Source organism: Podarcis pityusensis, assembly GCF_964106645.2.
Source record: "Podarcis pityusensis genome assembly, chromosome: 3".
NCBI classification, from domain to species: domain Eukaryota; kingdom Metazoa; phylum Chordata; class Lepidosauria; order Squamata; family Lacertidae; genus Podarcis; species Podarcis pityusensis.
The window spans coordinates 68762347-68782090 of record NC_138026.1 but is presented as its reverse complement, the minus strand read 5'-3'; the positions used below and the strand labels follow the sequence as shown (position 1 = coordinate 68782090).

At 39.3% G+C, this 19744-nt stretch overlaps 1 protein-coding gene across 14 annotated transcripts in view; it reads right to left on the bottom strand.

Moving 5' to 3' along the window:
* Nucleotides 1-19744, bottom strand: part of ARID1B (AT-rich interaction domain 1B) — a 347348-nt gene that overhangs the window by 152303 nt on the left and 175301 nt on the right. For 11 of the 14 annotated variants that reach the window (XM_080998325.1, XM_080998335.1, XM_080998331.1 and 8 more), the window contains one exon: nucleotides 13189-13230. The exons of the other annotated variants lie outside the window; for them this stretch is intronic. In XM_080998325.1, coding sequence (XP_080854451.1) covers nucleotides 13189-13230 — 42 coding nt within the window. The remainder of the gene's footprint in view (nucleotides 1-13188; nucleotides 13231-19744) is intronic. 14 annotated transcript variants of the gene reach the window in all.

The following is a 19744-nucleotide window of genomic DNA, read 5'->3' as shown; positions in this document are numbered from 1 at the left end:
ACTCAAGCAGAAGCCACGTTAGACGTTTGGCTTCCAAAAAACATTCGAAAACCGGAACGTTTGGGAGCTAAAATCTTCCACAATGGGGGCGTCTGGGAACAGAGGTTTGGCTGTACTTTACAAAGTGGTTATTGTACTTCAACAGATCTTAACCTATTACAGTACAGTGGTACCTCGGGTTAAGTACTTAATTCGTTCCGGAGGTCTGTTGTTAACCTGAAACTGTTCTGAACCTGAAGCACCACTTTAGCTAATGGGGCCTCCTGCTGCCGCCGCGCTACCGCAGCACGATTTCTGTTCTCATCCTGAAGCAAAGTTCTTAACCTGAAGCACTATTTCTGGGTTAGCGGAGTCTGTAACCTGAAGCGTATGTAACCTGAAGCATATGTAACTCGAGGTACCACTGTATTTGTAAGAATGGATTGGTAGACAACTATAAACAATTTTTTTGTGACAAAGCATTTCATTTCAAGGCTGAGCTATAGGCAGCTGTCAAGAGATGAACCAGAGCCCAGGGACTAGCTGGGGAGTCAGAGCTATGAAATAGTGTAAAGAATCAGGAAGACCTTGAAATCTCAGCCCAGAAGAGGGCAAAGGCCAGCCTAGGTGAGCAGGGCCAGTCTAGGGCCTGAGAAGATGCTTGTCTGCCAGGATGATACTCAAGAGTGCTGAGGCTTATCACACAGGGAAGCTGCACGCAGAGCAGAAGGCTCCTACTTCTAGTCCTGGTAGTTCCAGACACTGACCAGCACTGCCACTGTGTCTCCCTGTTTCAGCCACTACACAGAATACAAGGCCATTATTGGCACCAGCAAAGAGTGTTTGACAAATAAGCAAGCACACAAAATGATGTGCTTGAGAAAACTGACAACGTATTTTAATCTAGCCTCAGAAGATTAAGTTCATTTCAAACATGAAGATGGACTGTTTTGTTGAGTAGGAAAGAGGTGGTCAAAGAGGCTCAGCAGCTTAGTTAGAGTTTCAGAATTCTGTGCTCATGTTCCAAAAGTGCACAAAAACCTTCAGCTATTACACACAGTGAACTGAGAGAGCAAGAGATTGGGCAGCACAAGTATGTTTACTTACTCGTCCTGTGAAGCACCCAACTTTAGAAGGAAGTGGGAGTAGAAGCACTTCTGCTTTCCCATGGCATTATGTAACACCTGCACTCATTATGTCTGCTCCCTGGATCATTTATTTCTGGGCTCCACAGCTCAGGCTCTTGTTTCCCAAGAACATAACATGAGTTTGCGTTAGGCATACAGCTTGGATATGCAAGGGCCCCAGCTTTCACTTCTTTTACGCCAAGGTCTGAAGGGGCCTTGAAAGGACATTTGCTTGCAGGTCTCCCTGTGATCAGAACCCCTGATAAGGAAAGTTCTGACTGCGGAAGCAGAGGGGCACATCCTGTGACTTTTAATTTTTTTAAAAAAAAAACCTTAAATGTTTAAAATGTTATTCAGGGCAGTCAAAACAACATCCTTGAAATGTATTTTCTTCCCAAGTAAGACTATCCTTTTGGATTCATCAACGTCACATGATGTTACAATTTGGATTAATAAACATAAGCCATGTTTATAGATGTCATTAATTACTTTATTTATCTACAAAGCTTAATTTGAGAACATGAACAGACCTTGGCTTTGATATGCTGGTATATTTTAATACATGTATCTCGAGAGCCATGTGCAAATGCCACCTACGCATATTACACACATGCTTATTTTACTGCAGAGTTGCATGTCTGGAAAAATCGCAAACTTGAGAAACTATTTCAAAAGGAATAAGACAACAAAATAGACACATGAGATACCTACATACATCTTGAGAAATACATGGAAGGGTGGACTCAAAAGCACGCATAAAAAAGTAACATCAGATGTCCTTGAAGCTAACTGTGCACAATATGATTTTAAAATATATCTGTAGTTTACTGGATGCAGCAGCTTATCTTGGCAATTCTGTGAGAGGCAATCCTCATTTCCCAACTGGGAAATTGGGTTCTACTAGAGGAAAACCTACAAGTGTTTGAAGAGGGCAATCTCTGTGAAAGGGAATGAAAATGTGCAAAGTGAGTGGTAAGTAGGAGCCAAAGTATATTTTTAAACTTACTGTAGACCTATAGGGGACCAAATGCCTTTTTACATTTGCAGTTCAGCTTCTGAGTTTAAAATGCTTTTTAATTCAAAGATAACTGTGTAAAACTGCCTACAGTAGAAGCCTGAATTTAATAGGCACGAAGCTGAAGGTGTGTAGCATTTTTCTCTGATCACAAGCAGCAAGCACTTAGCTGTGAGAGAGGCCCACAATGAATCACTGCAGGGTAGAATCAAACACATCACAGGAACATACAAGCCTTTTTTATTATTACTGTAACAGGTAAAAACACTTTACAACTTAAAGTCCTAGAAAAATGCATTTTCAACCAACCAGCCCTTTACACTTATCAAGCTACCCACAGTATCATACATAATAGCGTATTCGCACTCTATGAATTGAGACTAGAAAGGAAGAGAGTAGCGAGAAGATCAACATTTCCCAAAGAAACTGCTTTGAAGTGTTTATAAATAATTCTGAAATATGTCTTCCAAGCTCAGACTGGGCATTACTGACTCATAAAACTGAAAAAAAGTTTTTCTGATAGAATTTCAACATTTGGGCTAGTTTGTATTTATTATTACATAATATAAAGTGTGTGTGTTTCTTGATGCTGTAAGTCCAATATTTAGCTTTAAAAGTTATATTTATGTCTGCCAACTATCAGATCAATAAAAATAAAAATAACATCATTTTTTGAAAGTCATAATTACTTTAAATATTTCATTAACGGCACATGAATGCAGAATATATATAAGAAGCTAGTGAATACACATGTTAACTACAGATCTGTTCAGCCTCCTTTGCCAAAAATTTGCACCTCTCTACAGAGGTATACCTTATACAGTGGTACCTCAGGTTACATATGCTTCAGGTTACAGACTCCGCTAACCCAGAAATAGTACCCCGGGTTATGAACTTTGCTTCAGGATGAGAACAGAAATCGTGCTCTGGTGGCGTGGCGGCAGCAGGAGGCCTCATTAGCTAAAGTGGTGCTTCAGGTTAAGTACAGTTTCAGGTTAAGAACGGACCTCCGGAACGAATTAAGTTCTTAACCCGAGGTGCCACTGTACCTGGAGAACCTCCATTCTAAAAGTATTTAAATACACATTTTCAAATAATTGCTCCTATCCAGAAATATATCCAACAGACACTTTTCTCTCAACAAATATTACAGCCCCTGAGAACTTCAAATCTGCATAAGCTTTGCATAGTAATGATTGTCAGCAAAGGCACAAGCTCTTTCTTGGATTGTTGAATAATATTTTTGGTCCAGAAGGCTGAGTACCAATCTTTCCCTTTGCAATCACTGCCAGGCAGAAATCTGGGCTGGGTATGTGACCATCCATTATGTCACGTTCATCATCTTTGGCGTGTCACTTAATCTCCTGATTTCAATTTTCCTACTGCTTCATCCCTTACTTTCCTCATGCACTATGGCTACCTTGTACTCTAAGCTTGTGGATAGGGAATGTGTCCACTTAATTGGCTGGTGCACAGTGTGCAGCTGCTATAGGAACAAATATTAATGTCATAATCACGCTGGAGGACTAATAGGGCAACACTTTCCACATTATTTAAAACATTTTTACTCTGCTCTTCAGCACGCACACGCACACACACACACACACACACACACACACGGCTCCCAGTACAGCTTACTCTGCTCTCTGCAGCAATAGTCCCTGGTCTCAGGTTTACAATCTAAAATACATTACATACAAGGGGAAAAGGGGGCGGGGGGAGAGAAAAAAAGTATAATGATGATGGTTAGTTCAGTTGTCCTATCGGATAGCAATATACCTATTTTGGATCTGACTGCACTCCTCTTAAAGGTCAGAGTTTCACTGCATCTGTTCTTATTTACTGAACTGTTCTCCCCATTCCCCTTTATTTTCTGATGTTTCACTTCTCTTGCTTTCTGCTTGTGAGTTCAAGTTCAAATTGTTTCATTTCACTTCCCCTTGGTTCCTTCTGAACCCCTCTGGTGGCGCTTGGGAGAAGGGAGCCACCTGATACTTTGAGATATTAACCTCATATACTTTATAACAAAAAGGCCTTGATAAGCTTTTAATATTAATTTGTATCATCACTATTGCTTTCCAAATATCACCAGCATTTCAGAAGGCATTACCTGGGGTGGGGGGGAATGCAGGGGTACGCATACTCCTAAACATTTTTAGAATCTTTGCACTTTTGTCCATTTACTGTATTTATTTTTCACAATTTAAACTATAAAATGGCTATTTTCTTGAGTCAAAATTGTTGTTGTTGTTTAGTCGTTTAGTTGTGTCCGACTCTTCATGACCCCATGGACCAGAGCACGCCAGGCACTCCTGTCTTCCACTGCCTCCCGCAGTTTGGTCAGACTCATGTTTGTAGCTTCAAGAACACTGTCCAACCATCTCGTCCTCTGTCGTCCCCTTCTCCTTGTGCCCTCAGTCTTTCCCAACATCAGGGTCTTTTCCAGGGAGTCTTCTCTTCTCATGAGGTGGCCAAAGTATTGGAGCCTCAGCTTCAGGATCTGTCCTTCCAGTGAGCACTCAGGGCTGATTTCCTTAAGAATGGATAAGTTTGATCTTCTTGCAGTCCATGGGACTCTCAAGAGTCTCCTCCAGCACCATAATTCAAAAGCATCAATTATTCGACGATCAGCCTTCTTTATGGTCCAGCTCTCACTTCTATACATCACTACTGGGAAAACCATGGCTTTAACTATACGGACCTTTGTTGGCAAGGTGATGTCTCTGCTTTTTAGAATCAAAATTAGAGTACCCCTAAACATTTTTTTTTTAGAAAAAAGCACTGGGTACATCAGTAGGAATCACCTAACTTCTGTTCATACAAGCTTATGTATCAATAGTGTATTACACTGTTTTCCTCAGTGATATTAATCAATGAAGTTGTGCAGAAATATCACAGAGTTTTTACTTACTCTGCATTCTAGAGAGGAAGTAGTCACTTTTGCTAATGAAGAGGGGCATTCCAGGAAGGGATGGAATAGCTTCTACTATGATGAACTTCAAAATAAACTAATAGTCCTCTACAAAGAGTCCATACTTTAATTCAATGGACTTCTTTTCTCACAATGAGAAAAGAATTAACACATGTAAAAGGAATCAAATCCAGTTTTTCAGCAATACTAAAAGTACTGTACTAAAAACAGTTTAATAGAACAAGGGGGCTGTTTGCTATGAATGGGAACTGTAGTCCAATGTAACTTACACAAGAAAATATAAAGTAGTTAATTCGCCTTTGCAAAAGGAATTGTCAAATACTTATTATATAAATACTATGTCAAATGCCCAACTTCCACCAAGAAATCACTTGCCCCAGAAATTATAGCGCACTCCAACTCTAATGTATCTGATAGGGTGGGCGCGCGCGCACACACACACACACACACACACACACCACCCAATGCAAATCAAAATTGTCATATGGAATTGTATATGACTCACAGTATCCTAGGTATGCAGCACTGATAATGTCTTAAAAGACTAGCTAAAAAGAGAAGCCCTAGAAACAGAGTAGCACACAACCAACTAGTTTGGTAGAACGAGAGCAGGAAGTCATCATCCCACACACTAAAAATGTTCCAGAGACAAATGACAGCAACACTGCAGTCACTAGGGGAATAAAATGTTTGTAGTGTGATGCATATGATATAAAGGAGTCAGTGGATGTGGGAAATGTACATAAAATAGTTTGGCGACTTAATTAAAATTCACAGGATGCAAATGCCCTCGTTAAAGACAGAAGTAGACAGCTTTGCATTGTTCACTGGAGTCTCATTTTTTAATACACCATTATAGTCAAGGGGACTGCTTTTCTGCAGACACCAATGAAGACAAAATAAGCCCCAGTTCAGGGGAGTTTTGCCTGCTGTTCCCCATAACCTTTTCAGAGCACTGTTTCTGAAGAAAATATCCTGACTGTGCCGGCTGCTTGCAAAGGAATGTGTTCAGTTCAGGGATGTATAAGACTAATTGTCCAGCTCCATCCTTCCTTGTGCTGAAACCATAAAAGAAGCTGCAGTCTTGGATTGTGCTGCTGCTCACAAAGCAGTGTGTTCTCTCCAGGGCTGAGTGAGACCAGCTGACCATTTATTGTACCTGAAGCCATAAAAGAAGCTACAGCCTGAACAGCGAGTAGTCAGAGTAACACTTGGGTAGAACCAAGTCAAGGGCACTGGAATATATTTTCTTGTAACACTGTGAGGATGAAAAGAGGGGAGAGAAATAGCTGAGTTCAGGTGCACACCTTCAGCATCTGAGGAAGGCCTATGTCATCTGGGCTGGGATGGGATGGGGGTACTTCTCCCAGAGTTGCCACCAGGGGTTGCCCCTGAAGTGGTGAACCCAAAGGGGATTGCCACATCGTGCTGCTGCTCTGGGGAGGAGGCAAGAGACCATTTCCCTATTCCTTATCTCCAAGAATTTTAATCATAAGTGGTATCATGTCTTAGAAGCTAGATACACATATTGTGGCTAAGTTCTCTGGTGAGAGCAGAAATTCTGTGCGGCTTACGGAATGGTCCTGACAGAGCGGTTGGGCCTTGCTCCATTTAGGTTGAGTTATGTGAATATCTTAGCTTGCTCTTTTGCATTTTACAATTTTAATTTTTGCCTTCAGATTATTTAAATTGTTATACTGCCTGTTTTTACTGTTCTTGGCATTACTTATTTGAAAATGTTTGTTTTTATTGATTTTCCAGTTGATGCCAGACTTCTCCTTAGCAGAAGTCTACTCAGGGGACACTCCTGATGGCAGAAGAAGGGGATATGATTTTGCTAATTTCCACTGAAATATTTTGCACCCTCCAAAAATCTCTGGAACTTCTGGGAAAGTGTGTGTGTGGCACTGGAAGATGCAAGGGGAAGAAGGAATTGGTCCAAATCATCTCTCGTATCTAGAGATTTCCAGAAATTGTGAAGCTATGAGGAAAAAATATTTTCCCGTTTTTTTTCTGGAAAAAAATGAAAATTTTGGAAAAAATGGGGGGGGGGTTTCAGTGTGGTTTTACAAATTGTGTGAAACACAGTGTATATAAAACTATTGTGCTTGCAATAAAACAGGTAACCTACCCCTTTCCCTCAAAAGCAACAAAAAAGCAAGAAACCATCAACATAAAAAATAATCAGATTTGCCCCTTAGCACCAACAGCAAATAAAGTTAAGATCCAACTCAATATTTAAGCTCCATAGAAGGTCTACCCTTTGAGCAGTGCTTTTCTTATAAAAAAAACACAAAACCCAGAAGACACAACATATACATGCAGTTTATTCTATCTCATTTTCTGAACTACTGCTATCATTTTCCATTTCTTCTTCCTCTTCATTTTTCTCATGGACTTTTAAAAAACAGTTTTGGAAAAAACCAGGGGAAAACCTGTTTTTTCCGGGGCTTTTCCAGGCCTTCCCAGCTCTACTTGAGGACAGCCGGGGCAAAGCGTAAGGCAATTGTTTTGCATGCCAGGCCTAGAAGTAACCAACATCCAGTTACTGAATAGTATGTTGCACTAAGGCTCAAACTCTGTTTGAAAGGAAAAGGAGTATGTGTGTTTTTAAAATTGAATTTGTTATTATATATTATAAACCGCATGAAGGTAAAAGAGCTTTCTAAACAGTTTACAAAAATATACAACAGAACATTAAAATGATTGATAAAACACAGATAAAAGCAGTTATTTAAGAGTATTCAAAAGATGATTAAAGGCAGCAGTGGTTAAAAGGAAGTAAATCGCATGCAGCTTCTACGTGTTCAGATGGGCTGGCCCTAATGAAAATGTTTTGAGCAGTTGCCGGAAAGAGTACAGTGAGAGCACCTGCCTGGCGTCAGTCGGCAGGGAGCTCCAAAGTGTGGGTGCTGGAAGGCCGGGGGGGCGGAAAAATGGGGGGGCGGGTTTTTTGTTTTTCCCCCCAAAGCCATTTTTTCAGGAAAATTTGAAAAAAAAGTAGTGTGTGGAATATTCAAGGTATATCAAACTATTCCGCTTCCCCAATTTTTCTGGAAAAAAACAGCTTTGGAAAAAAATAGGGGAAAGCCTGGTTCCCCCCAATTTTTCCAGTTTTCCCCCAGGCCTTCCCATCTCTACTCATACCCTTCCTTCAGTAGAAGCTACTAGACTGGAGTGCATTATGTAGACAGAAGGAGTGTATTTATTCACATAAATTTTTACTTCAATTAAGTCCATCATATCCTCCCCTGCCCCCAACTGAACCAGGTTTTAGAAATATTCTCTAATTCAATGTGGCTAAAAAGAGTTCTGTGGTAACTTGGTGATGAAGGAGAATAAGATACACTAGAAATTACAAGGTAAGTGAATTCCCAATTTCTGTTCTGAGCAGTAAAAGCATTTGGGGAGCACTGCACGTTATTTCACTGTATCAAGGGGTTGCTGCGCACTCCCTTTGGATGCAGAAAGAACATGCCCAAAAATGATTCTGCAGCATCACCAGAAACACTCGTAGCCTAAAACATGTCTGGCATTTTTAAAAGCAGTAAATGCTATTACTAGACTAACCTAGAGATGGAAGTTGATAGATCTTGTTTCTTCATAACTTCCCATACAAAAGTTATATTTCACCAAATACATGGTTGGTTGGTTGGTAGGTTGGTTGATCGATCGATCGATCGATCAATCAATCAATCAATTTGATTTCTTAGCTGTTCTTCATTACAAGACCACAGGCTGGGTTACAACAATACAATTTAAAAATCAAATAAAGCCAGTTCTTAGTGCAAAGTCAGTAGTAGCTCCTAAAAATATATCTCAGCTATCAAAGGCCAGGATGCAGATGGCCTATGCTTATAATACCAAATAAAAATAATTCAGAGATCACTGAATGCAGGTTTCATATGACTACTAAAATCACAACATCTGATATAGAACAATTATTTTAATTGTGAACCTCATTAGAAAAATTAACAACTTGTGGTTGCCATAGTGGAAATCCTTGAATGCATAACTAGTTTTTATGTTCTCTAGTTCAAAAGAGAAAGGAAAAAGAAAAAGGCAAATATTGCTATTTTAATTTTTAGTAGCCATAGAACCAACACAACCTGCACACTAGGAAGCCAGTCTATGGTGGGTGTATGCATTGGGTAATATAGAGGAGCTATATCTAAAAAAGATTTATGTTTTCCAGTCTTGTCTGAGTACTTCAGATAAAACTACTGATTAATAATCAGAAATCTGTTTTCACACCTGTGCAATATTCTTGAAGTCAGCAAAGGTTGCATGCAAGGTTAGAGCAAAGGCATAATTTAGAAGAGGGTATACATTAAATACACTCATCAACAAATCAACGGAGTCAGTACTTAAAACACTCAATCGGATAAAGGTTAATTGGCTTTAATAAAACTTCACTATCCTTTCAAGATGTGAATGGTATTAGCAGCCAGCAGATGGCAGAAGCAGAGGCTGCTTTGAATGCTTTCCAGCAAAAGCCATGCTAACAATGTATGTAGCTATTTTTCTTTCATCCTAACTTGCCTTTCACAAACATGAACATAAAGCACATATCAACCAGCTGAACATTTTCAGGTTTAGTATGCAGAAGAATATTTTGGTAACAGTTGGGTTCGTACCAATTTTCATCTTTACCCCTCTGACCTTACACATGCCTTATGTATATGGGAAGAGGATGCAGCTTAATGGCAGACCACATGCCTTGCAGGCATAAGTCCCCAGGTTCAAACCCTGGCATCTGCTGGTATGACTGTGAAAGGCCCTGTCTGAAATCCTGGGAAGCAGTGTACACAAGGAATAATCAACCTGATGCCCTTTAGATGTTCTGGACTATAATTCCCATCATCACTGACCGCTGGCCAAGCTGGCAGATGCTGATTGGGTACCCCTGATGTACACAACAAATAGCAGTGAGATAGTTGGACCGATTGTCTTACAAGGCAGCTTTATATGTTCCATATTCTCTCACCCTAAATTAATGGTCACCTAAGTGGGTGAGTATAAATACCCTGAGAAAAAGATTAAAGAGCAGACTAAGCTCTAATCCAAATGTTGAGTGTTGCAATACACTAACTGAACTCCACATGAACAGTGTTCTAGTATTTCAAGCAGATGTGAGAGAACATTATGTCCACAGGGAGCTCCGGTGTTAGCAGGAACCTCTTCATTAGCTCCAGTATTGGGTTACCCACATTGCATGTGACACTGCTATTAGCACTTAAGCCAGTGAGGAAGCTCCATGTGGGCACTGCAGTTCATTACACAATAAGAAATCTTTGGACTGGACTGAAAATACAGAAATGCATAAAAACAATTTATCTGATGAACTGAGACAATCTTGTGGCATTATACTTCGTCTGATGCAATGATGTCTGCTCTATGGAATCCTACGGACCTCTAAAACAAATGACATCCCTTGTATTCCACATTTTTTTTAAAAAAAGAACAGACCTTAATATTATTATTTTACATATAGTGCCAGTTATTTATGTGTTTTACAAAGAGTGAGAGAAGAGGTCCTCAGTGCAAGGGGGCTTACACTCTAGAAACAGACACAAGCAAGACAGCAGAGAAATAGGAGCAAAATCAAGGCAGGGGGTAAACATGGGGACGATTATGGTGGCCATACCTCCCCAGGCTTAGCTGTCATAGCATATGGGGACCAGAGGTTTGTGCCAATTTACAGAAAAAGTGGGTTTTGAAGACAGATGATAATATATGATTAATCTTCCAACACTATATTAATTCTGTTGAACGCTGTACTAAACGTTTCTTCTCAGAGTAACTCTTTGATCTACCTAAGATTTTTGGAATGAAATATGTAAAAATGCACTTCCAATAAGAGGGGAAGAGCTCAGAAATTGCCCTTTTATTCCCAGTTAGAATGCTACATTTGTTAAATACTTTAAAAGAATACTAGAGCAGCTCTATTTGTTTTTCATAAATTATTCCAAGACAGCTTTTTAGGTATCACAAGAAAATACAGGCAACAATGTTCACTTACTATGCTATGCAGTTTGTTCCTATCACCCACTCTGCTACATGCACTTCCCTCATAGTAATTGGGCAGTGTTACCAAACAGGAACTAAAGGAAGCTAGGAGATCACAGATTAAGATACCTGGGAACCAGTACTCTGTCTTGACTACAAAGAATATATATTTACAAGCAATTAAGTATCCATTCATACTGGATTGCAGGATATTGTAGGTACATAGAAGTATTATTGTTCCATTGACAAAAAGTACACTTCAAAGATTATTTAAAAAACAAACAATACGTTAAAAAGTTAGAAATTCAACTTGAAGTCATCATGCAATCTTATTAATATCTTCAGTTCTGAACAGTTCTGACTGCTTGTGATTTATTAGTGTTGGCCGATAACCCTGTAAGATGCAGCTGGTGTAGAGCATCCAATGGGAAGTTCTGTAGAAAGTGCAGTGTTTTATAATTTTCTGAAGTTTTGGGAAACAGTATCTTATACTATCAAGGCTATATTGATAGGAGAGAGCTTTGGACTTAAAAATATATATATTGAAAGCATATGAATGTACGCAAAGAAAAACCAAAGTCACAACCATTCCTGCCTTGATTAAAACATACATCAGTTTTTCCATCTGTGCAAAGTTAGCCATTAAGCTCTGTTTGTGTGTGACACTGGCCAAGGGAAGTGCTTACCCCTGCAAACAATCTACACATGCTTCCTTCCCTTTTAAAAGCACTTACCATATGCATTGGCTCATTCATGTGTAGACTTAGTGTGCCAGCCATTTGCCCTCCTGGGTCGCTGAACTGCTAATGCTAAACATGAGCGGGTTGATGCATGTGCTAAATGCATTTAAATATGATGGGAAGAAAGTGGAACATTTACATGGTAAGCGCTTTAAACCATGGCCTTTGTCACATATAAATTGGGCCTAATACTATTGCCAACTTGCAACTTTAGCCATAAAATAATAGCAGAGCCTTCTCCAGAATGGGTCAGGCAGTGAGAGCTATTGGCTACAATAATCTTCAGTAATACTTCTGTTTACTCAGCTAGCATGAAGGATTATAGAGATGATTTTGCAAGAGCTGACCCTCCAGCTTTATTAAATATTCAGTGAATGTTCTGTATGCACGCTGCGCCTTAAAACAAAAAAAAGACAGAAAGCGCTACAGAATACCATATGTTAAATACTTCACATAACAGTAGAGCAGGGCTACTTATTTTTAATAATTTAGTTTAAATCAGTTTATCAGGTATCACAACATAATAAGGGAACAATGGTAAAGCATGCTGTCATAAATATTTAGTAACTTTAACAGTGTAAATTTGGATTTTTTCCCAGTTACCAGAGTTAATTTTGTGCATGGTTCTCCCTTATGAATTTTGAAATTCATTCTTTTCTTACTGATTGTTCTACCTTGGTGATAATGCCGCTGTTATGCCTTTCAGAAGTATCATATTATACGGATAATTCAACAGCAGGAGACTCGTGATTTAGGCTCATGTTCCCAAATTCTTCTCCCTCTCCCCATAACCATTCTCTCTTCTCACTAAGTGTCTGTATAGCCTACACACAATCTGTTTTGCCTAGGATCATCTGCTCCTAAGTACGCTTAAGAATGAGATCAATACCATAATGTGCATTATCCAAGATTTCACAAATAATTGAAATCAATGTTTAAGTTTGTGAAAGTATGCATAGAACCTTCACAAGATCTCTATAATAACCTAAAATTCCAGACAGTACAAATCAGAACTACCAAACTGGTCAGACATCAACCGCCTTACAACGAAAAATGGCTATTAGTACACAAATGCAAGAGGCTTATTAAACTCCAGAACTCTATGAAACACCACATTCAAAAGTCCCCTCTTTCCATTCCCCTATAACATCAGCTTTTCCAATCTGTGTCCCCTCAAAACATTTCACTTTGAAAATAAGTGGAACACCACAGACCATATGAAATGCCACCTGCAGAGTATTAAGCCCCAGATGTTGCTTGAACTAGTGGATTTGAATCAAATATTGATACAGTTTTTGGGGGTGGGGAATAAATCTTTATGCAAAATCAAATCAACCATCCTACATTGATGACACCTAGAAAGTCAAAACTTCATCAACTACAGACCTTGAGTCCAAATGAAGCATCCTCCGAGGCCAAGACTTCAACCTGAAATTATAAGCAAAAATATCATTTCAAAGGTAGTCACTTAAAAATATCTATTGACCAGAACAACAGAATCCAAGGAGAAAACATATGCTAGAACAGAACTCACTGTGTAATCCCATAACACAAGCTGTTTAGATACAGAATAGATAGAACCAAGATATGAATTGAATACACTCAAAAATGCCAATCGTCATTTGGGGAAGGTCAGCTGTCAAAAACTAGAGTTCTCACCATAATAAAGATAGCTGAAGAAAATGTTGCAGTGTTTTATACTGTTCAGGGGCAGGGAGAAGCTAGATTGGGGTCTTCTGGTAGATCTCTGGATGATGTGTGGTAGATCAGCAAGGATTTCTGACATCCAATAAGTCAGGCTTTTAAGAATTTCTGATCTGCAGTAACTCATATGCAAATTTGTACTTGCACTTGCAGGTCATCCCAATGCTGTGGCTCATGGAGTGGGTAACTGGCAATGCACCTAATTGGCAGATAAAACTCAAAGCAGATTGTGCCAGTCTGAAGTCTGCCCAAACCTGCTGAATACTGCATTCATGCAATATCCAGTTCAAGCAAGAAACACTGTTTGCTTCTGGATGAGGAAAAGACAAAGGGCTAAGCATATCAAGACAGTGGGCAGGTTTATTGGTGGAGTTTGTACCAAAACCTAATGATGGTCCTTCAAACTGGTTTTCTGTTAAAAATAAGGTAATTATAATAATACACACACTTCTAAATAGCTGTCATGGATTCATCCTCAAACTGGAATTAAAATTATGTATAATATAAAATTAATGCATAATTTTAATTCTAATAATTTTAATACATAATTGGAACCTTAAATAATTAAACAAGCACACACACTACATAAGCATACGGAGCACTTGTAAATTTGTGACAATCAAGAAGGTAAAATCTATAAATATATATATATTAATACTGTTGAATGACTTTCAGCTACAAGTAAGGCTTGGACATTCTTTCTTGAATGATCTTTCCTCTCTTCCCGCCATATCTCACAAATGCATACACAGACACACTCCAACGCTAACCCTCTACTTTTGCTCTGGAAGCCCCAAACTCCTATATCCAAATTATATAAATAAATATATAGGCCTTAGTAAACACAAGCAACAAGAGCAGTGGGAAAGAGGGGCTAATCAAGGGTGCAGCAAGTCAGAATATAGGGAAATTACCCTTAAAGTCAATGGACAGGGAAAGGAGTTATGAATTCAGAGCACAAGGAGCACAACTTGCCCCAGCCACAAACTAAAGCACTATTCTAATCTCAAGTTTATGAGATGTTGCCTGGCTTCAATATTCCTGCACCAGCTTACATGACAGAAAAGAAACAAGAGTAAGTGGAAATCGGGCAATGAGTATAGAGTCTCACAGAATCCTGACCTGCCTTGAGCAAAGCAGATTCTGCAAACAACAGATTTGCTCTCCTGGGGCAGAGGCCGCAGCTGCTGGATTGCAAGAAACAATGAGGCATAGAAGCACAAAAGAATGTGCGCATGCTGTTATAGGATCTAGTGAGGCCAATATGGAATTGCCAGTGATCTACTAATGCTAAGATTTGAATACACATGTTCAACTTTTTAAAGTAGTATTAACTTCTTACCATACTTTCACAATCAACTGGGTGACGTGGGCTTTAAATAGGCTTGCCTGTTTTGGAAGTGCATCCTACTGATTTCAAAGACACTTACCTCTAAGTAAGTATGCTTAGGGTTTCAGCCTTATTCTGTATTCTGGGCTGAACTCTGTAGCAGAATTTAAATTTTTTTTTTTTTTTTAATTTAATGTCACCATATCTAAAAAAGATTTCACCACCTAAATGCTGAAGCTCCACAATAGTACATGTGACTTTTAAAAGAAGGATCTGACAGGCTGCATCAGCAAGGACAGAGAAAGGGGGCTGACAAATTAAAATAACCAATAAATGCATTTTGCAGGTTCCAACAAGGTGCATTCAGTGCTCAAAACAACTGGCAGAAAACAGAGCATTTCATCACACTGGTAAATGTATAGATGTCAAAGTTAAACCACAGAAAGTGGGGGGGGGGGGGGAGATCACAGGCAGAATTAGAATCAATAATTATGTTTGACTCTTTAAACAATACATCCATTTACAGCCAAGAGATGCATTAACAATATTGTCTACAGAGCAGGCTCTAATTGGAAATCAGCTAATCTGGGCAGAAAGAGAAGAGAACATTAAACTAGTTTGATGCCGTATTTTTGGAACACTATCCAAATTCTTAAATTAAAATGATATGGAACTGACTGATTTAAAATTATTAATTTAAATTTTCTCCTGTTAGACCACAGAAGCAAAAAGAGACAGTTATAACAGCAAACGGTTAAAATCTGAGTATGTTTTGTCTTTCATATTTCGTATGTGGGCTTATGAATTTAACTCAAAAACTCAACAAGAATTCATCAAATGCTTCTAATTGCAAACAATTGTACAGAATAACACAGATAATGTCAGTTCTTTTCTTTCTTTTTTTAAGAAAGTAAAGAGTAACCATCAAGTGCTTAGATTCAATGCCCTGATACAATATTTCATGTCATGCCAAGGACAGTCCAATAAAATATCAACATGTTCTTTTTGTTAACAGGAAATGATCCCCATCCACCACAACATACAGTTGTATCTTACTCTCTTTAATTTGCTCTTCTTGTTTAAGTTTGCTTTAAGTACTGTGAAAGCACATATGTAGTTGTAATGTCACATAGAATAAGTTCTGCTTAAACACAAGCAAAATTACAGCATCATGCAGATTGTAGGAACTGCTTTTCTTAATAGTTTAAAACCATGCCTGGGAGGAATCACCCTCTAGTGGAAACTGCAGGGTACTTCAAACACCTTGTGAGTGTATCTTGTAACATACCTAATAAAAAAGAATAAGGACACCTCTCTATATTGTTCATCTGCTTAACACTCGTGGCAGTGGATAATGAGTTTGGCTATCAACTGAACGTAACCTGTCACTAAATAAAGGCCGTCAGTAGCTGTTGCTGGTGCCACAGAATTGGAAACATGCAAACTTGCCATTAACAACACTGAAAGCTTTTAAACTATTTTTCCCCACAAGCACAGGTATCCATTAAAAAACCTGCCTGCTTTTCATTTACTTTTACATGCTTATATTATATGACTGTTGGTTATCCTAGATGCGTATTTAGCTCCTTAGGACACAGACAGCAGGCGGCAATATAAACTGCTACAGATTTCTAATAGCAGCTAACATTTCTGACAGATAAAGGTTTCAGTGGGTGTCTTAAGTCCTGAAGTGCTGTTGGGCCTGGAACTGGGTTAGCAGGCTCTGCAGGTGGAGGAAGAAACAGAGGAGGGGGGCTCTGTTGTAGGAACAAGGGTGGGAGGAGGGAAGGATCTCCCTTTACCACCCTGACTTCTGTCGCTTTGGAGTCACATTGGAGGGGAGAGCCTCAGAAGACAGTAGCAACTTGAACAGCAATAGGAGAGTGCAGTCATGTCACGTAGAACTAGTTGCCGCCTTCAGAGATGGGCGCAGTCCCGCCTACCACTATATACTGCATACTTGCAATCTTGATATTCCCACAAGGTGAGAGGGTCTCACAAGTGAGTATGCACAACTCATTTTTTAAAGCAAGGCACGACAAGTGCAGAAACTTGTTGGGACAGTGTCATCACTTCTGTCTAGTTCTAAACTTTTTGCCCTGCTTCTATAACATTACTTGCCACTACAAGTAAGAGCCTCTGTGTGCTGAGCAGGAGCCAGGACAGTGAAGTACCTTCCTGTTTTGATCACTGTGACCTCCAATTATGGAGAAAAGTCAGTAAATTCATGTTCAAATGCACCATTCAACAAGACAAAAAAATTCCACAAACCCCTTTGACGTAATCAAAAAACAATGGGAGGACGACATAGGCTATGAAATTAACCCACCCAATGGACTAGAATGTGGTCTAAATCTCCCTTTAAATCCCTCTCAGCTAAAAGGAAAGAATTCACCCTGAAACTCACTTACAGATGGTACCTCAGTGTAAACTAGCGCTGATACGCCCATGAGTCTCACCAAAATGCTGGAGAGGATGCATCTCCACAGGCACAAAGCTCCACATGTGGTGGGAATGTCCCAAAATCCAACTCTTCTGGACGTCAGTCATACAAGAAATAAGCAAATAACTAAACAAGTATTAGAAGTCACCCCAGAACGGGCCTTACTGACCATCTTCCAATATAATAATGCTCACTCACATTATAAAGAGCTGATAACCCACCTACTCTCAGCAGCCAGAAGCATCATAGCCAGACACTGGAGAGACCTGTCAGGAGTAAACATGAACCAATGGTTTCAAACAGTATGGGAAACAGCCTTACTAGAAAAACTAACCAATAAACTGAAACTGACATGGGGACAAATAGAAGACGCCTTTATCACATACATAGCCCAACAAGATGACAACAAGAATCCGCCGACATCATAAAAATCAATATGGCTAACCTGACCCAAAAACCCACCCTTGCACACACAAACAAATCTCACTACAGCCAACCAAAGACAATCAACCAAACCCTAGGCCACATCCAACTTCTCTCACCACCAAGGAAATATAACAAGTGAATAGAAAGCGAACCCACACAAGTGACGCTGACACAAAAGCCCACACATACACTAAGAAGAATAGAAGCATTACCACCCCACCCCACCCCCTCACTACCCTCCCCCTCTTTTCTTCCCAACCTAATACTGCATGCAACACTAATGTTTCACAACAAATGAAACTGATCTGTAGAAAACATAACTTGGAAAAAATAGACAATGCACATATTTCTGAAAACTAAGAAATCTTTAATAAAAATTATAATAAAAAAACTAGCTTACCACTGAATCATAATAAAGAAGGGTGCAGGGTGATCTGAAGCAAAGGTGGGCAGAATTTAAAGAATTTTTGGCCCAGGAATTTGTTTTGAGTGCCAAAAACTGAACTGAGTTCATAGTCCTTTTATATAAAAATATAGTCAAAATACTCTACTTTCCTCATTTCAGCACTGTAATTTTGGGAAGGGGCTGTTTATTTTGTTATTGCCATTGTTAAACAAGTTGAGAGTCAGAAATCCTTGCTTCTACTTCATTCACTCAGAAATCTGCAGGTACACCAGTAAATCCTAATCTATCTTCTGCTCACCATTACTAAACTATGTTATGAGCAGGCAAGAGTAGGTAGCCCTTATCATATTTTCCTGAGAAACTGATTCTCCCAGGCAGTATTTATCATGGTGGGGCTCCAAAAGCCCCATCCCAGCCTATGACAAGTCCCCAAGGAGAAAAATTGCTTGGGAGCAGAGGTCATGGTAAAATTGACAAAATCATAATGCCTCTAAAGCAAAATTTCACAAGGAAAAATCAACATAACACAAGGAAATAATTTGCGTTGGGTGCTTTCCTCCTCTCCCACAACTGATATTAAAAATCCTCAAATCCAAACTTGGCTTTTTCATTTGTGTTTAGTTAGGTCAGCTACTCCAGATTTCTGTGGGAGTCTGCAAATGAGAAGTCTGCCTGTAAATTAACCCTAAAATATGACCAAGTGTTAACACTGAACAGCAATCTATAGTAGAGGCAGCTGGTGTGACAAATTAGTATAAATACTTTCAACAAAATATTTAAATGAAACGTCAGTGTTATTTACATGAAGAAGTACCCTTCTCTGAGCTGGCTATAGAAGGTCTTACTGTGCTAGCCTTGCAAGGGGATAAGAGGAGGGGGACAAAGCTGGATTCTCTGGATGTATTTATTAGCTATCAGACAAAGGTCTTCGAAAAAGAAGGCAGAGACTTTTACTACAGCCCACTAATACAATAATTCCATTCATCTCATTCCTTGAGCTGATCGTTCAACAAAACAGTATCATAATAACTTAAGTAACAACAGATTCGTCTCTGCCTCTCACAGTTCACTCGCACTAGTAAAGTGGTCTATAGGTACAGAGGGTGAAATTTTGAATGTGCACAAGTGTGCCCGTGCAATACATATGTATATCTGGAGATTCTGAGGGGCTGCTTCAACTCCCAGTAAGCAAGAAACTGCAATTCACATAACAGTTAGGCTCTCTGGCTGAAAGAAATAAACTACTCTCGTCATGCAGTAGTTTTGAGTTGTGAATCGCTCTGAGATGTACGGATGGAGGGCGATACACGAATTTAATATATAATAAATACTCATAAACAAAGGCTATGAAAAAGAAGCAGCCTTACTCTGCTATCTTTCCATGAACTGATTGCCCACCATAACAAAAGCATCACAGGTGCCCACCACCTCTGCCACTACCATGTAGGTTTCTCAGTCAAAATAAAAAATAGCAAGCCACCAATAGCTTCCATGGTTCTGTGACAGATGAGATTTCGGCAGCAGATTAATGTTTCAGTCTAGGAATGCTAGTACGTTAAAAACAAACCCAAATGCATCACTCAGCAAATCCATGGCAAATCCATATGCTCTTGCCAGTGCTTCAGCCAACATC